Genomic DNA, 24,851 nt, shown 5'->3' on the forward strand with positions numbered 1-24,851 from the left:
CGAGCGAAGTATTTTGTGTATATTCATCAAGAATCATAAGCAATGCTTTTCATTATTACTAAAAATGGAAAGTGAGCACCAGTAGCAACTATTCAATGTAGACATCATAATTTTCGATTATTTTGTCTATCTTGACAACAGTGTTCTATATTATGGCACGTAACTTCACCAAACGAATCTTCCGACATTTAAGCACATAACATCATCCAAGGAATCGTCTGATATTGCAGGATGTAACATGATCCAAGGAATTGTCCAACATTCTGTAATTATTGTTTCCTTCTGTACAAGAATACCTGCTAAGTTGTGGTGATAAATCCACGGCTTTAGACAAACCCATAATCATGTAGAAGTCGGGGGTGTGTGGCATTATTGATATGAATGGTGAGACTGTGACCTCTTTAAAAGTCTGCATGAAAAATGTGTTTAATAAGCACTTTGTATGGAGAATACATCATGTGATATGAATGTAACATCCTGTACAAATTCATGCAATTGAAGTTCTGTTGTGAAATAAGTGTGCTAGAACTTGTTCTATAGTTGTACAGTCATTCTGCACGTCATCAAGCATTGGGTTGTTTATTCTTTATATAACAGGTGAGTTAGAGAAGAGCATCTGTTTGAGTTCGTCTTTTCACGAGCTACAAAAGAATTTAATTAAAATTTTTGAAAGACAGTCGTGTATGTAGCTAAGTGAGCACAGAGGCTGCAGACTCGAGGAATTTACATGTACTTTCACTCTCATAGAAATAAAGATTACAATGGTATAAACAAATCAAAACGTCCAATCACAAAAATTTATTCCTTATTACACGTATACAAATGCTACTACAAGTAATATTTCACTCAAAATTTTATAATGCTAATAACTAATGCCACAGAAAAAACAATCTCCTTCCTACAGTACTAGATTAAAAGTATCCTATGTATATGAAAATCATCAAGAAAAGAATAACATCTCACTAGCAGAAAAATCAGTTTTAAAAAAGAGCTTCGAAAGAACAACAAGCTATTCATAAAGGAATCAGACAAAGGAAAAGATTTTGTAGTTTTAACCAAAAACAGTTATTAATGTAAAATAGAAGAACACTTTCAAGAGATTTCAATCTACAGTACATTAAACAAAAATCCAACAAAGATGGTTGAATTAGAAGCCTAAAAAATACTTAAGTGTCTAAAAGAACAAAGAGTTTGACCGGAAAAGTACTAACAGAATTAAAACCCTCCCATTGCCGTATACCTGAACTATATGGAGCCCCTATAAACCATAAACAAAATTTACTTTGCAGACCCATAGTGTCAACGTATGATTCTGGGACAGGAATCACGTCCTGGTTACTTAATCAACTGTTTAAACCGTATCTAAGGTATGTTCCATCACACTTAACTAATACTAAAGACCGATTAGAAAAGATACACAAACAGTACGCGTCGGCTCCATTTTATTTTCTATAGACGTAATGGCCTTGTACCCATCTATACTCATAGAATAAGGCATAGACAGTATAATTAACTTCATATATTTACTTGATCAACATATTTTCCCAGCGAACATCACATAAGACACCACTAGATCTTTCAGTGTTTTACATTCCTGTTTTTGAGTTATGTTGCTTGTCAGTTAAGATTGTTTAATGGTTTTACAAATCTTGGTTGTGATTGTATCGTTTATAAAATGAATGTAATTATGGGTGTTTTCGTGTACGGTTTTTTTTCGTTCTTGGGCCTGGGATTTAAAGACGTTGTCGATGTGATACTCGAGGTATCTGTTTTGCTGACTAAATTTTATTTTCCTTAAACTTAATTTCCTTGTGCTCATCCGTACCCAACCACATTCTACAACAATTATATTGACATTCAGACCCGTCACAATTCCACACATTACTACCACAAGGATCCTGGAAAATTTAAAAATATGTCTACTACTAACTTGCATAATTGTGTGTGTATATATATACCATATAACATTACCGTACGTATATTATACGTGCACTAAAGACAATCTTATTTTAGATCTAAATATATCATCTGAGACAGTATATCATGTCATTAAATGTACCTATTACACTATTTATTGCCTTAACTCAGTCGTGATGAACTACGTTTATGTTATGATTTGATCTGTACTTAATAACTCTAGAATCAAACCTTACTCATCTTGCTCTACCTATAAGAATAAGTTCTTGTTGATTCTATATTGGGCTACTTGACCTCAACTGATATCCATGGGTCACAGTATTAGCTAAAGCTGTTTTACTGTACTTGGTATGTCTTCTGGTAAAGGGTTACAATGCTCATTATTGTTATCTCTAACCTGATCACAGTCTTGTGTTACTACCTTGCCCTCTGACACAACATTATCTTCTTGTATAGGTTCTACTGTTCAGTCAGGAAATAATTTGACTTTAGTTGAATCCTCACTTTTCTCTGGTAGATCTTTATCCTGCTTCTGTACTTCAGTTTCAGTTCTTCGTACCGATAGGACTTAGTATCTTTCATTCTTTACAATCTATTGGCATATGCTAATTGTTACCCTTTACCATGCATTTCCTAAATTTCATAGTTTACTGGATCTTCTTTATTACTCGAAATGGACCTTTTCATAATCTAGCTAAGTCTCTTTGTGTTTCCCTTTTAAAAAGTGGACATGCATAACAGTGCTTTGTCTCTTAACTTCATTTCACCGGGTCTTGTCTGTCAGTAAGTAGTGTAGTATGTTGTGTCTACTTACAACAAAATTTAAGAATGGTCTAGCAATCGTTTCTTCTTTTTGACTGGACAAGTAGATCACTTCTGAAAATCTGGTCAAGTAATCTGCAAAAACTAAAATGTTCTCGTTTTGTATGTAAGTTGTAGATAATGGGTCTAAATATTCATATCTATGTGTATGCTTTCTTATAGCAAAGCCACAAAGGGTTATCTGCTCAGACCACCAAAGGGAATCGAACCCCTGATTTTAGCGTTATAAATCCCGAGACATACCGTTGTACTAGCGGGTGGATATTCATATCTACTACCTGAAAAAGTGTTATTAAGTTCAGGATTTTCCGTAAGGGAGTATTTCTAATATGTGATATAACTTTTGGATTTTGACATTTATTGGATGAATTACAGTAGTCTCTAATATCTCTTTGCATATTTCGCTTAAAAGAACCTTTTACTAATCCTACTATACGACTTTGCAAAAACAAAGTGAACTGTAAAAGGAATAACACGATATGTTTTTTATGTTTTCTTCTCTTGTTTACAGTACTGCTCTTCAAACTATGGAATACAACGTTTTTTATATCTTACTGGAATTTCATTCAGTGTGCAGTTTCTTACATAACACGTCTGAATATATAGTTAATATTTTATTTTGTTTCATCTCTTACTCTAATTCTGCTTAATACATCTACATTAGAATGTTTTCTACTTCGTTTGTGTATCACATCAAAGTCATATTTTGTTCAATAGTAAGAACCATTTAGCTAGTCTAGATGAGGGATCTTTTAATGTCGTTAACCATCTGAGGGTTGCATGGTCTGTTATCATAGAAAACTTCCTGTCATACAGCTAATATCGAAAAGTTTTAATTCCATGCATTAATGCTAGGCATTCTTGCTCTGCCAGAAAATAATTAATCTCAGCCCTTCCTAACTGTATACTTCGGTCAGCTATGAGGTGTTTTTTCACATTTTTATCCAACTTTGAAAATACAGCACCTTTGTTAAAACCTAAAGAATTAGTACTTAAAACAATCTTATTACTGGAACCTAGGCAGCTGAGAATTGCTGCTTTCAATGATGCATCTCTTAATTTACCATTAACCATCTGAGGGTTGCATGGTCTGTTATAATAGAAAACCTCCTGTCATACAGCTAATATCGAAAAGTTTTAATTCCATGCATTAATACTAGGCATTCTTACTCTGCCAGAAAATAATTAATCTCAGCCCTTCCTAACTGTATACTTCGGTCAGCTATGAGGTGTTTCTTCACATTTTCATCCAACTTTGAAAATACAGCACCTATATTAAAACCTAAAGAATTAGTACTTAAAACAAACTTATTACTGGAACCTAGGCAGCTGAAAATTGCTGCTTTCAATGATGCATCTCTTAATTTCTTAAATGCTTTCTGTCTTTCGTCTGTTCACTGGAAAGACGTGTCTCTCTGAGATAACTCAATTAGAGGTCTCGCTAACATTGTAAAGTGTTGAATGAATATCCTGTAAACTCCTACAAGTTCTAAGAATGCACATATATATCTCTTAGAGGTTTAGCCACTGGATAATTTTCACAAACTTCTAGTTTGTTTGAGTCAGGCTTTACACCATTTGCAGTTGCCAAGTGACCTAAATATTCTACTTCCTTGTTTGGTTTAAGTTTAAGGTTTGTTCTTCTTAATGTATCAGTTGTGTCTTTTATTCTCTTTAAGTGTTTCTCGATACTTGCTGCGAACACTATAACATTATCTAAACAACAAAAGCATTCAGAATATCTGTTATCCTTTGAAGTATCGTAAAAGCATTACATAAGCCAGATGCACTCTATTAAATTGGTATAAACTTAAGAAAGCAGAGATGCAGATTTTGCTTTATCTTCTTCTATGTCTGCTTAACAATATCCACTTTGCAAGTCCATAGACTAAAACACTTGCTGCTACCGAGCTTGTGTAATGTTTCCTGGATATTAGATAATGGATAAATGTCATTAACGGTAGCATTTTTCAATTTTCGAAAATCTTCTAAGATATAGAATCTATCTTGTTTTCATGTGCCTATTTCTTGTTTAAAATGTATTCTCAAGACGGCTGTTATGTCTATTAAAACTTTAACTAAAATAAAGTACCAAAGTTTTAATACCCATACCAGCCGTCTTGAGAATACATTTTTACTTCAAGTGGGCTTCTCGTCATCACGAACTATTTCTTGTTCGTTTCTATGTTATGCTGTCCCACTGCAGTTATTTTCTCTCTACTACTAGCCTTAGCTACTACTATATGCTTAGGCGGTATTACATTTTCGTCAATATATGTTAAACACTCGTATAGGTACTGCATCTCTCTTATACGCTCATCTAATACAAGCAGCTATATAAACACTTGCTTCTTCTATTTCAATATGCTCAGGTAAAACTTATTCATATTTCTTTCAGTTATCTACTTTAACTTCAACAATGTACTGACTTCCTTGACTTCTTGCTGACACTTCGATTACTTTAACTAATCTTAACCGTACAGGTAATCTTATATCGAATTCTCCTATATGGATACTCTGTACCTTATTTTAGCCATTAGTGTAGAGTCATCTAAGGGGTTTGAATTATAGTTCCCCCGTTTTAAAGTTTATTTTCTACCTTATCTTGCCCCACTTTAGTTTTAGTTTTTTCTATCCTACTGCAACTACTACTAATACTTTCTTTCGTATAGAGATTTCATTTTGTTTTCTCTGATTTGATATCTCTTTGAACACCTTGTATTTTTATCATACCGACTATTTCGTGTATCACTAAGCTTAGAACTGTGTGACTATTTATCCTTAGTCTTGCTAGTGTTAGTGTTTTGCATCTCACTATTGACTTTAGTCAGCAAGTAGGTATCAGCTCTCTCCACGTTTACACATAAGTCTGAAGGTATAACTCCTTCATACTTAAGATCATCGTTTTGATACATAGTTTATCTTTGATAAGGGATACGTCAGTGTCATAATCTAAGAAATATTGCCCTAAAATGCTACCTGTTCAAAATCATTTTGTTTAGAGATGTAGAACAAGTGTTCCAATTTTAAATCTCCTACCTTTAACTAAACACTATGTTTACCTAGTATTTTAACAAGATGTCTTGCTATAGAAATTAAAATACTTTTTGAAACTTTTTTCCATGCAATACTAAGTAATGTCAGATTTTCATCTACTAATTCTCCATTCAGCAGAGAAGACCGAGCACCAATGTCAACTAAGAACTGACATTTTATACCTTCTATCTCTATTACTAACTAATGTTGGTATAACTTTGTTAACATTTTTAATACCCAGTCTATCCTTCCAAACTGTTTAAACTATATGTACTCTCTCTCCATAATTCCGAATAAAAAAACGTTTTTTTTTTATTCTACAATGATTGTAGGTCTCCTGTTAATTCTGTGGGATCTTTCTCTGAAAATCCCAGCCTTTGGAGCATTTGTATGTTGTGCCTTTGGCTGACAACTACTGTTCCTGGCCGTGTGGCCTTTTATTCCATAATGAAAGCATGTTTTGTAACAGTTTTTTCTTCTACACAAAACAATTTTTGCTATATACCCTACTTTACCATGGGTTAAAGTATTTGGGTTCTTCAGGCTTATTATGCCAACTGTTTCCATTATTTATATTATCGTTTAGCGCATTTACTGCAGAATCCTGAGTCTTGTAAATCTGTTTCTCACATAATCTTCCTTAGTGGCTGTCTTGATTAAATATAACAGAGTTGCACCAGGTATGCTAGCTTCACTTTCATTTCTTCTCGTTACATTAAAGATCTTTTATCATCAGCGTACTGGAACGTCAGTAAGTTCCGTACAGTCTATTGCATCGCTCTCGTAGCTTATGCCCAAATACTCTGACTGACTCTCTTCTTTAATGAGCTAACTATGTATTTTTGTTAGTGATGTGTTAGACATTTCTCATTTCTTGTATTCGTGTACACTTGCCTGCACTCTAAGTACTAAATAATATCTAATATAAGCTCTAATGCAAAACTTGGCTTTTCCTATTATTCTTAACCTCAGTATATCAGATTTTTGTTGAGCATTTATTCAAACCAAAATTTTTGCAGCTTTCTTTACTGTATTTATGAAATTTACTATGTACTCGTCAAATTTGTCATGGAACAGCAGTACAGCACCTGTTACGTCTATAGCACATATGGTCCTGTTGGTGTGGGTTGATGTGCTACAGACTCAACATCTGCGCATGGCCTTTTTCCAGCATTAGGATGTGCACCATCTTCTACTGTAGTTTGTACACCACCAGTGCCATAGCTCTTTCCTGAAACCTACTTATTTCTACTTATACGGCTTAATACTAAGACTAACTTATTCTGTTTTTCTTTTACCTGATTTGTCATTCATTGCCCCCAAATCCTGGAAGACTGTGCCAGTTGTAACAGATGAAGCATGAAGGCCAATCGTTTAGGTTCGACTTTTTACGAGCCACAAATGAATTTATTTAAAATTCCAGGAAGCAAGCACGAAGGCTACCAATTCAAGGAATTTAGGTGTGAAAAAAGAATCGAGTCAGATATTGATGATACAAACAACATACATTGATATATCCTGTTCTATATCAATATTCAAACCATTTAAGTATTGACTGACATCGAAAACACCAAAATTGTTTTGTAATAATTTTGCATCTAATCCATTAAATTCTTTGTTTTGCTCATTAGACAAACCCACAATGAACTTCATTAGTTCTGACACTATAATAAACAACTTAATCACTAAACCATTACGTGAGATATATTCAGTCATATTGCAGTTTAATTCAGCAATCTTACTTGATATATCACATGCTATATGTTGTTACACAAGATTGAATGGAATTTAATACCGATAGAGAGTTTGCTTGCTGAAGGCAGTAAAATGGTTGCAAAACTGTTACATTCATTTTACTGGTATAAATTATTCTGTATTCTGGAGTCTTTGGAGAGAACTTGTGCAGGTTTCTCTAAGTTCAAGAAGTACTGGAGAAAAGTAATTTTGGACACAAAAATATGCTTGAGAAATAATTTCATGTGTTATTGCAATTCATCAAGTAGAATCGCAGGTCTAGTCCACAAATAGGTCCTTCATTGAACTGTCTTAATTTTGAAATATACATGCAAAAACGGCTCGTTTGGGTTGAGAAAATATTTTACATAGAAGAGCGAGCAACGTTTCGACCTTCTATGTAAAATATTTTCTCAACGCAAACGAGCCGTTTTTGCATATATATTTCTCTACAAGTGGGTTTTCTCGACATCACTGTCTTAATTTTGCTGTATCACTGCTAACTCCTTGAACCAAAACCAAAACTAGTCACTTAGTGGATATGATCAAAAGCTGTTAACGGCTGTATATCTCTATATGTTTATCCTTTATGTTTATCAGTTCATTTCAATAGTTTTAAAGTTAGCATAACCTTTTCTGCAACCTTTCTATCTGCTACTATTATCACTGTTTGTACAAATAAGAACTGTTTTAAGTCACAACTTATAGACTTGTCTTAGTTAAATTGTTTATGTTATTTTAATAGAAATATTTCATTATTTCCATAAAAACGCTTCTATTAATGTGTATATCTTTCCTACAAGTATTTGTAATCTCGATGAAATGCTTCAAATGCTTCATTTAACCCTTTCGGAATTGTTGCATTATATTTGTCCCACACTATTTTGATTCATGACTGGTAAATAAACAAAACTTTGATTATAAGATATTTTTGTACTACTTTTGACTCCGATTGCATATAAAACATATTTCCATAAATAAGTGCTGGGACACACATAACCATGCGACAATGCCAGTTTGGCCAAATATGTCCTATACACAAAGTTCAAAACTGTCCAAAAGAAATTTTTCCAAAAATGTAGAAAGCATTTCTTATGTCATTTACACATCAGTTATACAAATATCGTACTTAATGGGTTACAGAAGAATTGTTCCAGTGCTGAAACTGCCCAAGATGGTAACCTTTGAGGAATGCAAAAGTTATTCTTTTGTGGCTTGTCGATATTCATTGTCTCAGTAATATTATTATCGATAAGTATATAGCAATAAAAAGGCCTCACGTTGTACATGGGATGCACCAAGATTTATTTAATGAACTATAAAATATGCAATAAACTCCACTGGACGATACTTTTAGGATTTGTAGTCTGTTTTACATGTTCTATGGTTTAAGAAAACAAATGAACAACAGTGCATAAAACTTTTCAAATACTTAACCAGGGTAAAATAGTGTAAGATACATCGTTTCAGGTACTGCCTGCACCATAGGTAAGTCGTGCTGAAAGGATTTCATTGTATTACACTTACCGGGTACATTTTATGATACTAAATAACCGAATTACATCATAATATTAAAACACTGTTAATATAAAGGGACATGACAGATCTGTCAATTCCTGAATGTTATTTTTTTTAAATATAAAACATGACTCTGATCTTCATAGATTTTTATTACAATCATTCTCATTGCCTTGACTGATTTTTCAAGGTACCCCCTGTACTGGCTAATTGTTAAGTTTAAAAACTCACAACACTATAATCAGGAGTTTGATTTCTTATGGGATACAGAGCACAGATAGCCTACTATGTAGTTCTGCACTAAAACAAATTAAAACATTTAGAAGGTTCACTTCTTAGACGAATCCCAGTTTTCTAGAGCTTGTTCTCATAATACATTTTTTTATAGTTGGGAATCTAATTATCGAGTACAAAGCAATGAATTAACGTGATTAGCAATTCGTAAATAATGAAAAGGAGGCTAGGCACTGGTAAGGGTAATGTATAAGAGATAAAATGACCACTTCTTATTTTAACTTTCATTATATAATTCTATATTTGTCCATTGACAATAAATAATCATATAATAAAACAAAGCTCAAGAACATTATTACTTTTTATCCATAACCAGGCTTTCCTGAACTGCACATGCGTCCTCATCTAAAAATCGATATCTAATGTGTCCAAACGGTTCTTCAAGAACATTCAACACGCGATTTTATTAATCTTAAGCTAATTGTGCAAAACTAAAGATAGAAAACGGTAAATCACGGAAAAATGAATCAAATGTTTGTTTATTTGTTGGATTTTGCGCACATTCACACAAGAGCTACTCGTGCTAGCCGTCTCTAATTTTGAACTGATGTACGTAGGGAGGGCAGTTTAAATATCATTCACCATCACCTACAGGGTTATTTTTGCCAGACCAAATAGTACACTTTGGTCATCCTTTTTATAATGTACTCTGGGTCTCAAAGTGAATAGCACAATTTGGGGGGGGGAGGTGATGGAACACAAGCCGAGGAATTTCAATCACTCAGTCTAGCACACTAATCACTGGACTAAGCTCGGCCTGAGTCAAACGTAAAATGTATGGTGTAAGGGAGATCAAAGAAGGAAGGAACTCAAAAGAAATGAAAATTAAATAAGAATAATATAGAATATTGCTTATCATCTTCATTTTTGTAAAGTGTAGTCCAACGTTATCTATGCTCATGCCTAGAATTTATTCGATAGAGACGAATACTTAGTAATGGAGGTAAAATCTTGATAATTAATATACGTCATAGTAATTTAACTGGGGAGCCCTATCTAATCTTAAGAGATGCAGATACCTGAGGGATTGAATGGTAGGGAGATCAAAGGGTGTCACCTTAGTGAACGTATCCCTTGAGGCCAGGAAGTCAAGTAATTTCATAGTTCCACAAAATGACGCAAGAAGTCGGGTAGTTCCAAACTGAGTCCCTAGAGGGACAATTTTAAAGTGTTTTCCTAAGTGTAATTGAAAATTGCTTCACAAAAGATGGGCATGAGTTGATCAACATATACCAGTTTAACATACACTTTACACAGAGCACATAAAACAATCAGACTCGAGGTATATATGATATTACATCATTACGAAAAAATAGTATTTCATTCTTTATAATTCTTAACACATTTTGTGTTATCAACAGTGTGATAAAAGCGTCTGTATACTTAAAATTAATATTTCATGTTTTACTGTTTGAATATTTATATATAGCGTATTTGTATAGCTTGACTTATAATCTACTTTCAGGTCTGTCTCCTGTATTAAAATAAGGCCCAGCATGGCCAGGTGATTACGGCGCTCGATTCGTAGTCTGAGGTTCGCGGGTTCGTGTCCCCATTACGCCTAATACACTCGCCCTTTCAGCGTGGAGGCAATAAATTTCACTGCTAATCCCTCTATTCTTTGGTAAATGAGGAGCTCAAAAGTTGGTGATGGGTGGTGATGACTAGTTGTCTTCCCTCTAATCTCACACTGCTAAATTAGGGACGGCTAGCGCAGATACCCCTCGTGTTGCATTGCGCGAAATTCAAAACAAACTTTCTGTTAAAAAACCGTTCGTTTCTATACAACAATTCGAAAATACGCTAGAAAAGAAGTTCAGGATAACCTTTACACTTCAACAAGGAAGATTCTCGACAAAACTTATGTTAAGTTATATTTTGTAAAAAAAGATGTTTACCCGAGTTCTAAACATGTCCATCTTAACCCTAGAAAATCTGCTTCTAATCTATGCCAATACTCATTCTGGGACCATTGGGTATGTCATAAGACAAAAATCAAATGACCTGCATATAATCTGCAAATGTGTATTATACATTAATGCCTGATCTTTCTAAGATTATTAAAAACGTAACTGCTCTTCGCTAGAAGTAGATATATGAATATCTTCCTCATCGATATCAAACAAACATTTCCTGGCCACCTTCTCCAACGTTCCTGCTTGCTTGAAGAGATTTAGTTTTTATTTATGAGTCTTACAATACACAAGTTAAATTTAAAGAGATAATTTGTGAACATAATGTCAAACAAATTGTAAGTTTATTTCGATGTGTCTGGCATGACTGTGTTGATATGCCCTCGTGATTCAATACGGATGGCTCGACTATGTTGATATGCCCTCGTGATTCAATACGGAAAATACAATGCTAGTCCAATTCTTGTTTCAAAATTTATAAATATATAAGTACAGGTATATTATTTTTCATTATGGAACCTAAAATCAAATAATTCCTTTTTTAGTTTAGAAACTTTCTATAGTATATTAGACAAAACCTACATATCCATCAGTTGAAAGAAACAAAAAATATAAAAAGTAGTCTTAAAAATTATTTATATCTGGTTTCAGAAATTTTTTGAAGTTCTATTTGTAGTAATTTCTTTGTCATTTAAGAATTTTTCATGATTTTCTTGTATTTAATTATTTGCTTTGTTGTTAAACACAAAGCTAAACAATAATCTATCTGTGCTCTACCCACAGCGGGTATTAAAATCTCATTTTTAGCCTTATAAACCTTCAGACTTACCTCTGGTCCAACAGGAGGAGAGATAATGTTCTTATAATGAACATTATTTTTACTTGTATAACTGATACCTAATAGACAGGCTAAAAATACTCTTTTAACAGACTTGCCTTTTTTACAAGCTGTGATTTTTATAACAATCTCACAGTGACAGTACGAAGCGTGTTTAAGTTTCATTACATTTTAAACCCTGAACCCTCCAGTTCACGGGCCGACACGTTAAACACACTCAAAATGGTGTTAGAGGAAAGAAAAGTCATAATCTTCATTATTAAAAAACACACACACACATATACGCTGTTCCATATAAGTCTTAGACATTTAGCATTTTTCTACTTAGTACAAATACATCTTTATGAAGAAGAATTTTTTTATGTAACAAAATTTATGCTCAATATACCTTAATATAAACTAATAGAGAGTATGTGCATCCTTTTCCTTCCAAACCATTGAACTTCTTCTGGAGACACTTTTAAACAATTTTATTATGAACTCCTGTTGAAAGGTGTTTCACGCTTCTTCCAAAACTTTTCAAAGATTATCTCAGTAGCTCGGATTCATTTTAATTTTTTCTTTGTTTAAATATGGGGCAACAGCTTTAGTAATATTGAGATATGAGTTTCGAGGTGTACAATCCATGCATTTAAGTTCTCCAGATTCCTCTTCCTTTTGCAAATGTTTTAATTGTTTCAGTTGAGTGTTTTAATCATAATGTTGCCGTAAAGTGACGTGTAGAGCAATGCGTTTTGCACCAACTAAGATGATAAGGTCAGTTAACCTTTGTTTATTCAGTAATATTCTAACATCACTTAAGGATATGCACTCACAAACCTGAATTTTCTCCATGCTTAATTATTGGCATCAATAATAAAGGATATTTATAATTTTCGGTTGTCTGTCGTCCCACATTAGTGTCTCCGATTAGATCCAAATAAATTAACTTTGATTCGTCTTTCCAAACATTCTTTAAACAATGTTCCATAGTCTAGTTTCTGTATTTTTGTGCACATTTTAGCCTTTCAGTAGTGTTTCCTTTTCGAAACAGAGGTTTTCTTACTGCAACATATCCTTTAAATCCTGAATCTAAAGATGATCTTTTATTGTTGATGAATGAACGACGACTTCTGAGCTTTCTGCCAGTTCCGTTATCAATTCAACGTTTGTCTTTTACCTTATTGATATTGTCTTGAACTATTGCTTATCCTCGTTAGAAAGCTTCCAGTCACCGAGTTTGTCAATTTTAGATGACGTTTCTCTGTACTTGTTATGAATTGGATAACACAGCTTGTAAATAGAGTGATGCAAGTTGTTTTACTCAGTGTTTTCACTTCTTTATGCAGAAACACAATTCTGTTGCAATCTTCTACAGAAACTTTAGCCATTTTGTTTAAAGCTAACAGTTAATCCTAATATATTTATATTTAACAATACAAAAATTAGCCATTTAGCTTTATGGATGTGTTATCAGGAACAGTTTATAATTGAGTAATAAATTAGGTTTGATTGGTAGATATGATAGATTAGCTTTTCAACACTTCACATTAGCTGCTCATGTGTAGTTTACTTTGAGTTTTAGTGATCAGAAAGTTTTAAAGATTCTGACCAATATGAATTAAATAATGCAAAATAACAAGCTGAGTTTATCCTCACTCAAACTAAGTTGTATTAATAACTGTCGAAGTTGCTTTTGTAGTAGAAAACACTAGTGGAGATTTTGAGTGAATTGTTGATGCTCGTAACAAACGTATAAGTTCTAAATGTGTTTAGTTTTTACCCAGCACTGTATATATTATCTTTCTGTAAATCTATTTTTCAAGAAAATATTTGTTAACAGTGAAACTAGCACGTGGCTAATAGATGCTCTGAATTCGTAAATAAATATGATTTAGAATTGTACAAATAAGTTAAAAAATTATGCTGCCAAGTGGTTGGTCTTCACTTTAGTCCACAATTTTTAAGCACAAAGTTACACAATAGCTTATCTATGCTGTAACCCAATTTTATAGCGTACAAGCCTTCAGACTAACCGCTAGTGGACTGGTCCACAGTTGGAAATTAATAATGACAATGTTTGAGCCATATTTGGGTTTCTAAACCGTTGTTTTAAATCCATTGTGTGCACAACGAATATTCGCATAAACGAACAATATTTGGTGATAACATTTAAACAAGGATATAAATTTTAGCAATGAACGAATTGTTTGTTAATCATTGAATGTTTTTTGTTGTAAAAAGAAGAGAAAAATAGATGCTTACTAATTAACTGAGTAACTTTTAATGTGTTTTCTTATAGCAAAGCTACATCGGGATATCTGCTGAGCCGACTGAGAGGAATCGAACCCCTGATTGTAGCATTAGAGTAGCTTTTAATATTATTTAAGTATTCATTTGCATATTTCCGATGTGTTTAGATACATTTCAAACGTAATAATGAACAGTAATATTCTTCTGTCTAGAATCGTGTTTGTTTGTGTTTTATTATAGCAAAGCCACATTAGGCTATCTGCTGAGTCCACCAAAGGGAATCGAACTCCTGATTTTAGCGTTGTAAATCCGTAGACGTAAAATTGTGAAACACATCTCAACTTCCATTAAACGTCTTGTTTATTTTAGCTGCGAAAAGTATAAAGAAGGTTGTACTGTGTTACGATTTAACAGAACGATAAATTATTTTATATTGCTATTCTATTTACAATCAATTTACATAAAATACATCATACATAGAGATTCTTTAACTGACAATGAAAGACTACTTATCATGAAGTTATATATTTTATACATTACCATCCTGGGTAAATTCAACTAATTATTATGTAACCATATACACTCAGGTACGCAAATCAGGGCTCTTATTATTAATAATACCAATCACACAGGAACTTTTCAATATGTTGAGAAATTGAGTAACCAAACGTCATCTAGCCTATGACGTTTCATTTAACATGACGTCAGTATTAGAAAACTGAATTACCTTGCAAGTTCTCAAATAAATTTATCCTAATGTCTATCACAATTTCAGTTTCTACAAACATTATAAAAATTATATTATTTACGTAGCAGGTATAGAGAACTGTTATGATTATTTAGCCCATGCATTTTATAGGCCATAATATTTCGCCTCTGGTGTTAATTTTTTTATATGAATCTTATTATATCCAGTGTAAAATGTTTGAGCTACGTGTACTTGATACAGAATAATGAAATCGAAAATATTACATGAAATAAACACTAAACACGATAGCTTTTTCATATCAATCTCAAGTACATTTGTATTTGTACTTTTTCTTATTTCCAATAACTAAAAATGGGAAAAATATTAATGGCAGAAAACGTTCGGTACTCAGGTATTAACTGAGGGTCATTAATTTCTAATTGTTTTTATCAGATTTAATATAAAAGTAATGTGATTAAATTTAACGTGAGCAACAATTTTTTTTTTAATTTTCTAGTGAAGCCACGTTTTATTCTTGACCTAAAGATGATACAAATTTAAGATCTACCAAAAGTCAAGAAATTACGATCTCTTTTAATCAAGGCACAGCAGTTCTCCCTGCTGAACGTGTATGCAAAAAATGTCACAAGAAATAAAAACCATCGAGGCACTGCACGTCATCATTTAGTCATATTTAGCTGAATTTATGTGGAGACAGTCACTTCACGATCAAGATTTATTCAGTTCCATTCTATCAAAAACTTTTGGCCTCCAGAAACAATTGTTTCTTCTGTGTAGTATGTACGAGTCTAATGTTTTCTTATCAAGGTTTTTATGTTGTTGTGAAAAGAAGAAAAAACACAAATTAATCTAAATAAAATTATACATTTAATATTGTATTAATATGTTTTAAATTTCTCATATAATCAAGTGATTTTAATGTCCCCTGATAATACGTAAGTACCAAACGTTCTTCAAGATAACGAGAAAACAAACATAGTCATTGAATGTTACATTTTTCTTTAACATCATTTTAATCTTAGTCAACATTCCTGGTCTAGAACCCTCTGGACTTGCGAGTTTTAACCCTAGAAATGTAACGTAATTCTAATTAAAAAGAACTACAAAACATTTTTACGTTGCACGGCGTTGCAAAGGATCCAATCGAAAACACAGCGCTATCCAGCCGTATGTTTCAATGTGATGTTTCTAGTGGATTTTGCAAAAACAAAACAAAAAACAAACAGTAACATTAATATTCAAGGCATTTATTGTAATACATGTTCTTAACATTTTCATTGCTCATAGGTTACATTTTAGAATTGGAATAGTCCAATGGTTAGGATTCTTGTCTTGATTCAGAATCTACAGGACACGAGATCAAAATCTAGTGTCGATAATGCTCACTCTTCGAGCCTTGGGATCGTTATAATGTTTTAATCAATCCTACTATTTGTTGGTAAAAAGAACAGCTAAAACGTTGGTGGTGAGCCTGCCGACCGGTTACATTCTCTAACTGATTAGCAGTTCTAAACTAAGGGAAGCAGTATCATAGTTTCAGCAGCTCTGTATGTAAAGAATTGCATTTTACTTTCTCATGTATTTTAATTGTTTTGATATCGATGATGTCACTTTAGAGAAATAATATATAATAACTTAGCATAATATCTAGTTGTTTTTCAAGTTGATTCAAATGATTCTATAAAAATGAAAAACGGATTGTAAGTCATATACAGTAATAATAAAAAATAATCGGTTATATCTTGATATTTCACATGATTGTGTCATAAAGACTAGTAGAATATCTTGCTCCTACTGACTAATACATATAACTTAGTTTAGGTTGATACAACATAAAACTAGATATATTCCTGCAGCGTCTCCGGAAAGTGTTCCGTTTAAAAAGTAAATAAAACCAAAATAAAAAATAGCAAATATTTTTATTTCTTGCTTTCGAAGTTCATGTTTCATTATGCGTTGTAGTCTGCAGAGAGTATAATTCTTCTTGTGATTCATGTAGTGCGCATGTTTTACTGACGTCAGGGCAGTATGAATTGCAAACTAAACGTCCCTTATGCGATTTGATTTTATTGCCTTCTGACTGACAAACAAACAGCATACTACTGTATAATGCTGCGAGTGGTTACAACACGTAACTCTTCCAGGCTACTTTCAGCTACCTTTCGGAGAAACTGACGACATAGGGGCTGAACGCGTTAATTGGATGACATACATTTATGTAGTCCTAGTTCACTTTCATAGTTCATTATCAATAGTTTAAAAATGGTTTTAGTTTCAAAATAATAATTTGACAAATCCACTTAAAAGCTAATTTCTATAAGAAATTTTTGTTTCTTGAATTAACTTACTCGAGAGTTACCGGTGCTAACCGTGCCTAGTTTTGAAGTCTGTTAGATTTCTCTTCACTAACTAATGATGGGTTTGAGTGTCACATTGTAATGCCGCTAACGCGAGCATAGTCGTCAACAGGTTTCGGTCCTACGATCCGCTGCTTACAAGTAGTCGGCCATCTTAACCACCAAGCCACACTAGACCCTTTTAGAAATAACTTTATTTTTGAAAAGTTCGGACGCTGAATCGTTGAAGTTGGTGTACTGTGCATATTTCGTTCAAATGTTCAAAATTTGTGTGTATACACGTGATTCAAGAGTAAGACACAAAAACTTGCATATATGATATACTGTTATCGCGAATCCAGAACAGGCACAGTTCCCAAATTACTGAACTGAGCTGTCTCAGAGTCTTTCCCACTAATGGTGTTAAAAACCAAACTGATTGCTTTCCATTAAAAATATTTTTAGCCACGACATAACGGTTCATAAAATGGCTCTGTCTTTTTTCGAGCACAAATATTTAGTTCACAACCCCAGATTTTGACCGATTAAAATCTAATTACAGCTGCAGTTATTGATGATTCCTTTTTTAATTAACTGATTAATTTGTTGATTATCTTTTATATCGACTAACCTTTAATATGGAGTTTTGCATGTGTAAATATGCGTCATTGATTTTTAATTACTTCAGAAAAAAAATGGCGTAGAGTTGGTCTACAAGATAAATTACGCCCCCAAGCAACTGGCATCATGCAATTCTCATCACAACTGGAGTGGTTCAGCCATTAACTCGTTGATTTATTACTAGTCTAGTTTACAACCTCAAAACCTAGTTCTGTTTATCATATTATAAATATAAATATTTTCCATCATTTCTCCAATTCGAAAGCAGTAATAAGGTATGTATTTTTTCTACCTTTATTTTTAATTAAGTATTTTGACCATCTTGTACATGTTTGTCTTAGAAGTTAAGAGTGCATTAACATAGGCATAATTTTAAATATCTGGATATTCGAAAGCACTTTATTACATCTTAAATATAACTTCATACTTATAATGAAACTGAAAGAAATCAAAGTTTGAGGAATCTATTGACAGTTTTCTTTAAGAATCAAAGGACCACAATTTCTATCGTGTTATTCCAAAACACATTACAAGTGTCACTTTAAAATATTACACTTTCTACAAAATATTCTTTTAAGATTTCCTAATTACATTTTATACATTTATTGGTTAAACAAATAAGTAAAAATACAGCCCATCAAAAAAACAAACAAACACGTCTTTTTCAAAGTCATATACATGTTTTAACAATAGTCACAGCACAGAGTTGAATAATACGATACCTCTTGATTTTCTTGTATTTTGGTATTCTGAACTTAGTGGATTTTTATCTTCTCATTCAACGTAATATTTTAAATAACATGATTTTGAAAAAATTCGCTTTTTTATGTATTCAAACCATTTTGAATTCATGTAAACTTCAAAATCTAATTTTTTCAGTCGTTTTTATGAAAGAATCAGCCGAAAGTAAAAACAGTCCAAAATGTAAAAAAAACGTAAAATAAATAAAAAAATCATTAAAATTTCAAAAGGTAAGCAGTGCATACAACACAGTTCTAAGAAATAATCTACTCCTAATGCTTCGTGCATTTGACAAAAGAAATAAATACTCACTGGGACGAAACTATTTGAAATTAATTTCATATGCATGTCCATCTTATTAGTAGTAGCATGGATATTTGTCTACAAATACACGATCATTGTACTCTTGCTGTGGTTTGAAATCCCATCCATGCCAGTATCAAAGGTTTGTAACCAAATGAAACACAATCATCCTAGTGCTTTTGATTTGGATATGCGTCTCTCGTGTGTGTGTTGCTTTTTCCGTCAAAGAATAGCCTCCTATTTTATAAATCTTATAATTTGGCGGCTGTATATACCCACATCCGATTTATTTACATAAAAGCGTAACTTTTTTATCCATATGTTGTATGAAATACAGTTTAAAACTTCACATAAAATGATGCATCCAAGAAGAGCTTTCTTCAGTTGGTGCAAAAACTCCAGAACTGTGACTGTGACAACGTAAGACATAATTTTTACCATCGTTGCTGTCCCAGAATTCTTGACCATTAGCAACTAGACGAACGGCAAAGATCAATCGTTGGCCATCACTCATATGAGGAACAAAAAAATTCCAGGAAAATTTATCGGAAAACCCATCACAAGATCCAATGACATAGTTGGCTAAGACATCTTCATAGGATAGCCATTCATTAGTTGTGTAGCGAGCTAAAACAAGCTTTTCGAACGAAATATTGAGTACACGCACGTGACACTGCACATTTAAATCAGACACAATTATATTTTCCAAGCAGATTTTATTATTTCGAACCCGATCTAGGAAATTATGTTGCGTCACAGGTTGAGGAAATATGGGTATTAATGTAAGAGTGCTGTGAGAAGGCGCATGTACTCCAAGACTACTAGTAAATGGACTGGATATGTTAAATCGTGAGAACAAAGTGGTTGAAGAACGACAAGATTCATGTGTAGTAACTTTTAAATCCTTGAAAGCAGATGCTGGGATATTTGGTTCATCATCTTCTGATCCTATATGTCGTACAGCTTCCAAGTCAAGACCTAACGCATCAGCAAATCGCACAATTTTCTTTCTGCTCGGAGTTCCTGGGGGCGTTTTACCAGATTTGAGAGAGGTACTACGAACAAGTTTTTTACCACTTCCTTCATCGTCTTCCTCAATACGATTCAAAACATTCCATTCTTTGTGCTTGTTTTCATTCTTGTTATCGCTAACAGTGTATTGTTGCTCATTCTTGGAACATTTTTCGAGACGCCGATGTAAGGAATCAAGATCCGAAGTTTGTACACTCTCATCCACAGTACTGTAAAGGATTTGTCTGGTCTCTTCTTTAGTAACTACATATTCTTTAGTGCCATGAGTTAAACTGTCTTCGCAGTCCTCATTGTGACCATTGTTGTCTTGAAGCGACGTATAATTACTAACTGAATTGTTTGTCAACTCGGTCTTTTTACTATTCGATGCACCGTCACGAACAGTTCTTTCTTGCTTTTTTGTGTCATTGCATAAGTCAAGTATAGCAAGATCACCATCAAAGGTACCAGTGGGAGAAGTTATGCCACTGTCTCCTGTTGAGTTTGAATTAATATTAGTTCCCACAATCTGTTGATTCCTCATATTTACAAGTGAACAGTCAGATGGCAATCCTTCTTTGCGTTCCTGTAATGGAGATACTGTGTTTTCTCTAGCAAGATCGGAAGAAGTGTCTACATTGCTTCCGTCACCCTGTCCATTACAGAGAGAAAGAGGTTCCGTGTCGTGCCTTTCATCATTTAAGTCCAGCTCCTCAACACTATCGCTGCCACTGTCCACATCATAAAACCTTTCAGAACTTTCAGATTCGGGTTCTGGTACTGACCAGCTATCTGCATACTTTTGAAGTTTCTCGTAAAGAATCTGCCTTTTGTTTTGATCCATTACTTGAGCATTTCGGAAGTCGCTTTCAAGCCAAGGCCCTTCAGTGGTTTTCGATCCACTCGGATAAAAACTCGCTACTTTAGGATTCTTTTGTTTGTTTTCTTCTTCTTCTACAGAAGATTCTTGCAAATTTACAGATTTATTAACTACGATTTCCTCATCTGCTGGACTAGGTGGTGAAGAAGTATCAACAGGGTCGTAAAATTCTTCTTCTTCACAACCAAACATTATTTCCTTCCTATATCTGATTTTTGAGAGAAGTGTTGGCTTATAAAATTGAGTTTTATTAATAGTGGGAATAATGACAGTTTGCTCATTGAATAAGTTCTAGTCTAAAAGTGTCACAATTTAACTCACGTGAGAGACTTCAATGTTTCCAAACCTTCCTGCCGACCAAAAATTACTGAGCAGTCGTAAGGCGAGCACTTCTGCGTGATACCGGCAACTGGCCAAGCTCAAACTACACAGGAGATGCCACGCGACGTAATGCAGTTCAGTCATTTTTAGAACACCCCCCCGTTCTGGCTGTCATCCAAGCGTCTCCAGTTGGAGCATGTGGATAAAATTAACCCAGGGTCCGCGCACTAAACAAACGTCACGTCTCTCTGTCGATTTGCCTCAGATTTTCAATATAACTTTGGTGAAGGTGAGCAGTTTTACACAGTTTAAAACTGTACTCATCACTAGAACCAAATCCACCCGTTTGTCTACATGCTTTCGACGACCCTCAAACGTCCTTGGGTGTTGTTTCTACTGATACTGTTAGTTTCTACTAGAGGGCACTAACAAAAATTGTATTGATCGACGTTGCATAATATTCTATCTTAGAAATAAACTATTCGCTTTACATAATTCTTTTTTTTTTCTTCTCGAAAACCACATATCTTTCAGCATTAATTACTACATTACAATTAAACACAGTGAACTACAAATTTGACTACATTTTAAATCATAATTGTCGTTTTGTTTCTATTTATTTCAGTATTGCAAACATTTTAAATTTCGAGTTTTTTTTTGTCTAGATACCTTTTAAACATATGGACGATTATAAATTAGCTCATAAAACGTATTTAGAGAAATCATTTTTTATCTTAAAGGTTATTGTTAAATTATTATTTAAACACATGCACGTGTTTAGTAGTTATTACTTCTCAAGAACAACAGAAGCACATACACGTCAAATATACGTCTTACTATAAACACTGGTATGTTGAAACAGCCCATTAGTGACATGAGTATGTACTGAATACTAAGTGAAAAAAAAGAAAAAAGGATAGACTTATTATGATTCTGCTTTTGCTTAATTAAAAGAAATATTTATTATTTAAGAAGAGTTCCAACAAAGTTTGAATCTTTATGCTAACTATCCAAGATTAAGATAATTGACCAGCATGGACCTTAATATTTCGTTTACTAATCAAGATATGTTCTTGCAGATATGTTACACGTTTTTAATATTATTATGTTTACTTACCACTAAGGAAGCCCGGCATGGCCAAGCGTGTTAAGGCGTGCGACTCGTATTCTGAGGGTCGCGGGTTCGCATCCCCGTCGCGCCAAACATGCTCGCCCTTTCAGCCGTGGGGGCGTTATAATGTGACGGTCAATCCCACTATTCGTTGGTAAAAGAGTAACACAAGAGTTGGCGGTGGGTGGTGATGACTGGCTGCCTTCCCTCTAGTCTTACGCTGCTAAATTAGGGACGGCTAGCACAGATAGCCCTCGAAAAGCTTTGTGCGAAATTCAAAAACAAACAAACAAAACCACTAAGGCCTCGCATGGCCAGGTGGTTAATGCACTCGACTCGTAATCTGAGGGTTGCGGGTTATGATCCCCGTTACACCGAACATACACGCCCTTTCATCCGTGGGGGCGTTATAACTTGACGGTCAATCCCACTATTCGTTGGTGAAAGAGTAGCCCAAGAGTTGGCGGTAGGTGGTATTGACTAGCTGCCTTTCCTGTAGTCTTACACTTGTAAATTAGGGACGGTTATCACAGATAGCCCTCGTGTAGCTTTGCGCGAAATTCAAAACAAATAGCCCCTCGCTAGTACAGCGGTATGTCTACGGATTTACAACGCTAAAATCAGGGGTTCGATTCCCCTCGGTGGGCTCAGCAGATAGCCCGATGTGGCTTTGCTACAAGAAAATACACTCACACACAAAACACAAATAAAACTAGAAGTCATATGTGTTGTTCCAGCACTTTTCTAAACAAACTGTGTAGGCCTAAGTTTACGTTTTTGGGTAAATAAATACGTTGTTAGTCAGTGAGAGTTAAGTATCCATAGAGTTGTAGAAGTAAAAAATAAAAGAAATGCTATTCTTATTTTATTATTTCATAAGAAAGACAATTAGAATATTTAATATTCTAAACCTCTTTTTCTGTACTTTCAAAACAAAAACTACTATTTTATACGGTTTAAACATCTAAACGAACTTAAGAAGTAGGCTTATATAAACTTTCAGCGGGTCAGCATTTCTTGATCACGCACCAACCACGTGATACGTGCAGTTCACTATCTCAATATCACGTGGCCTGGCGTGTAGCAAGAGATTTTTAAACCAAATAAAGAGCACACATACCTCATCCCTTTTATATTAATTAAATGACAAACGCCTAACAAAAAACGGATAAAAAATCGAAAGGGAAAGAAAGGATCTGGGTGAAACAAGTGTTTCTTGTCATACTTCGGAATCCAACTAATCTTAATATTTGAGAGGAAAGGTGGAAATTTAATGGGGAAATTTTGTGCGAGAAATAAATTATTGGCCTTGACCGCTTGATGTTCTTGGTGAAAATAAATTGCCTGTCATTTCCAACCGTCCTGGTTTTGTTTTTATTAATGACAAGGGTTATCCTATGAATGGTAACATTTTTTCTTCTTTTTTTACGTTGCTTTTAATTCACAGTTGATAAATAATATAGAGGTTATAAGAATAAAAACAAACACGTTACAACAGTAAGCAACTGCACAAAACAATTAATATTTGCTTATAAATTAAGAACCATATGAATATCTATAAATATAGCATTGTGTTTAAATACTTCGTTCATCATTAGCGCAAATAGCTCGTAGCTTTGCGCGAAATTCAAAAGAAACCAAACCAAAACTTCGATCATCTATTTTGTAAAAGTATCATTATTGGTGAACATTATTTTTAAACGCACAGCAATTAGAATTTCAATATCGTAAGCTCTAAATAAATTGTAAAGTTCTGTGTATGTATTAACACTGCACAGGTCTATCCACTGTTTCTGTCTGCTTTCGTTTTTGTGGATAGAGCGTGATACAATACATAGCTGGCTGCTCTACACATTAGCAGGTCCAATGTTCGCGTCCTTCTACCATAGAACTATGTGCTTAACAGAGTGCGTATAGCCCATTTTGTAACTCTGCAATAAAACAAACTTAGCGCAAAAGAATGTTAAAAACGTGCCTCGTACTTAGTGGCTATGGGTATGTTATAAATCTTATTTTTCATTTCAAGGAACCTAAAAGCTGGTGGAGGATGCTTTTCACTAATTGCCTTTCCTCTCGTATGTCAGTTCAAGACTCGGAACAGCTAGCGGAGACATCCACTGAGTAATTTTCACGCAAGAGTTCGAAAACAAACAACATTAGTAACTACTGTTGCTTTGAACCTTATCTTGAGTTTGCCCTCGGGGAAGGCCTCGCATAGTCTGGTGGTTAAGGCAATCAACTCCTAATGTGCAAGTTACAGGTTCGACTCCGGTCACAAAAGATGCTCGCTTTAGGCGGCGTTATAATGGGACGTCAATTCCTATATTCGTTACGAAGAGTTGGCTGTGGGTTATCATGAATAGCTTCTTTCTTCTTCCTCTATCGTTTCAAAATTAGGGACGACTAGTGACGAATGGTGAAAGGAAATAAAGTCACATCATCTTCAGGTTAAGAAAGAGAGAGTGTTTGAATGTGACCGTTGACGGACACATGTCTTACGGACGAGAGTATTAA

At 34.0% G+C, this 24,851-nt stretch overlaps 1 protein-coding gene and 2 long non-coding RNA genes across 4 annotated transcripts in view; 1 reads left to right on the plus strand and 2 right to left on the minus strand.

Moving 5' to 3' along the window:
* LOC143232130 (uncharacterized) overlaps nucleotides 1-24,851 on the minus strand; it is a 45,693-nt gene that overhangs the window by 5,872 nt on the left and 14,970 nt on the right. The gene's annotated exons all lie outside the window — the stretch shown is intronic.
* Nucleotides 14,658-24,851, plus strand: part of LOC143232132 (uncharacterized) — a 41,460-nt gene continuing 31,266 nt past the window's right edge. The window contains exon 1 of the long non-coding RNA XR_013017390.1: nucleotides 14,658-18,245. This is a non-coding gene — a long non-coding RNA (uncharacterized LOC143232132). The remainder of the gene's footprint in view (nucleotides 18,246-24,851) is intronic.
* Nucleotides 16,245-23,049, minus strand: LOC143232126 (uncharacterized). Its single transcript, XM_076467213.1, has one exon. It carries the CDS (start codon nucleotides 21,095-21,097, stop codon nucleotides 19,361-19,363), a length of 1,737 nt encoding a protein of 578 aa, XP_076323328.1. The 5' UTR covers nucleotides 21,098-23,049; the 3' UTR covers nucleotides 16,245-19,360.

Source organism: Tachypleus tridentatus, chromosome 11 (assembly GCF_004210375.1).
Source record: "Tachypleus tridentatus isolate NWPU-2018 chromosome 11, ASM421037v1, whole genome shotgun sequence".
NCBI classification, from domain to species: Eukaryota; Metazoa; Arthropoda; class Merostomata; order Xiphosura; family Limulidae; genus Tachypleus; species Tachypleus tridentatus.

Excerpts from the sequence above, each read along its gene's own strand:
- LOC143232126 (XM_076467213.1), bottom strand. The coding sequence starts at position 21,097 with ATGTTTGGTTGTGAAGAAGAAGAATTTTACGACCCTGTTGATACTTCT.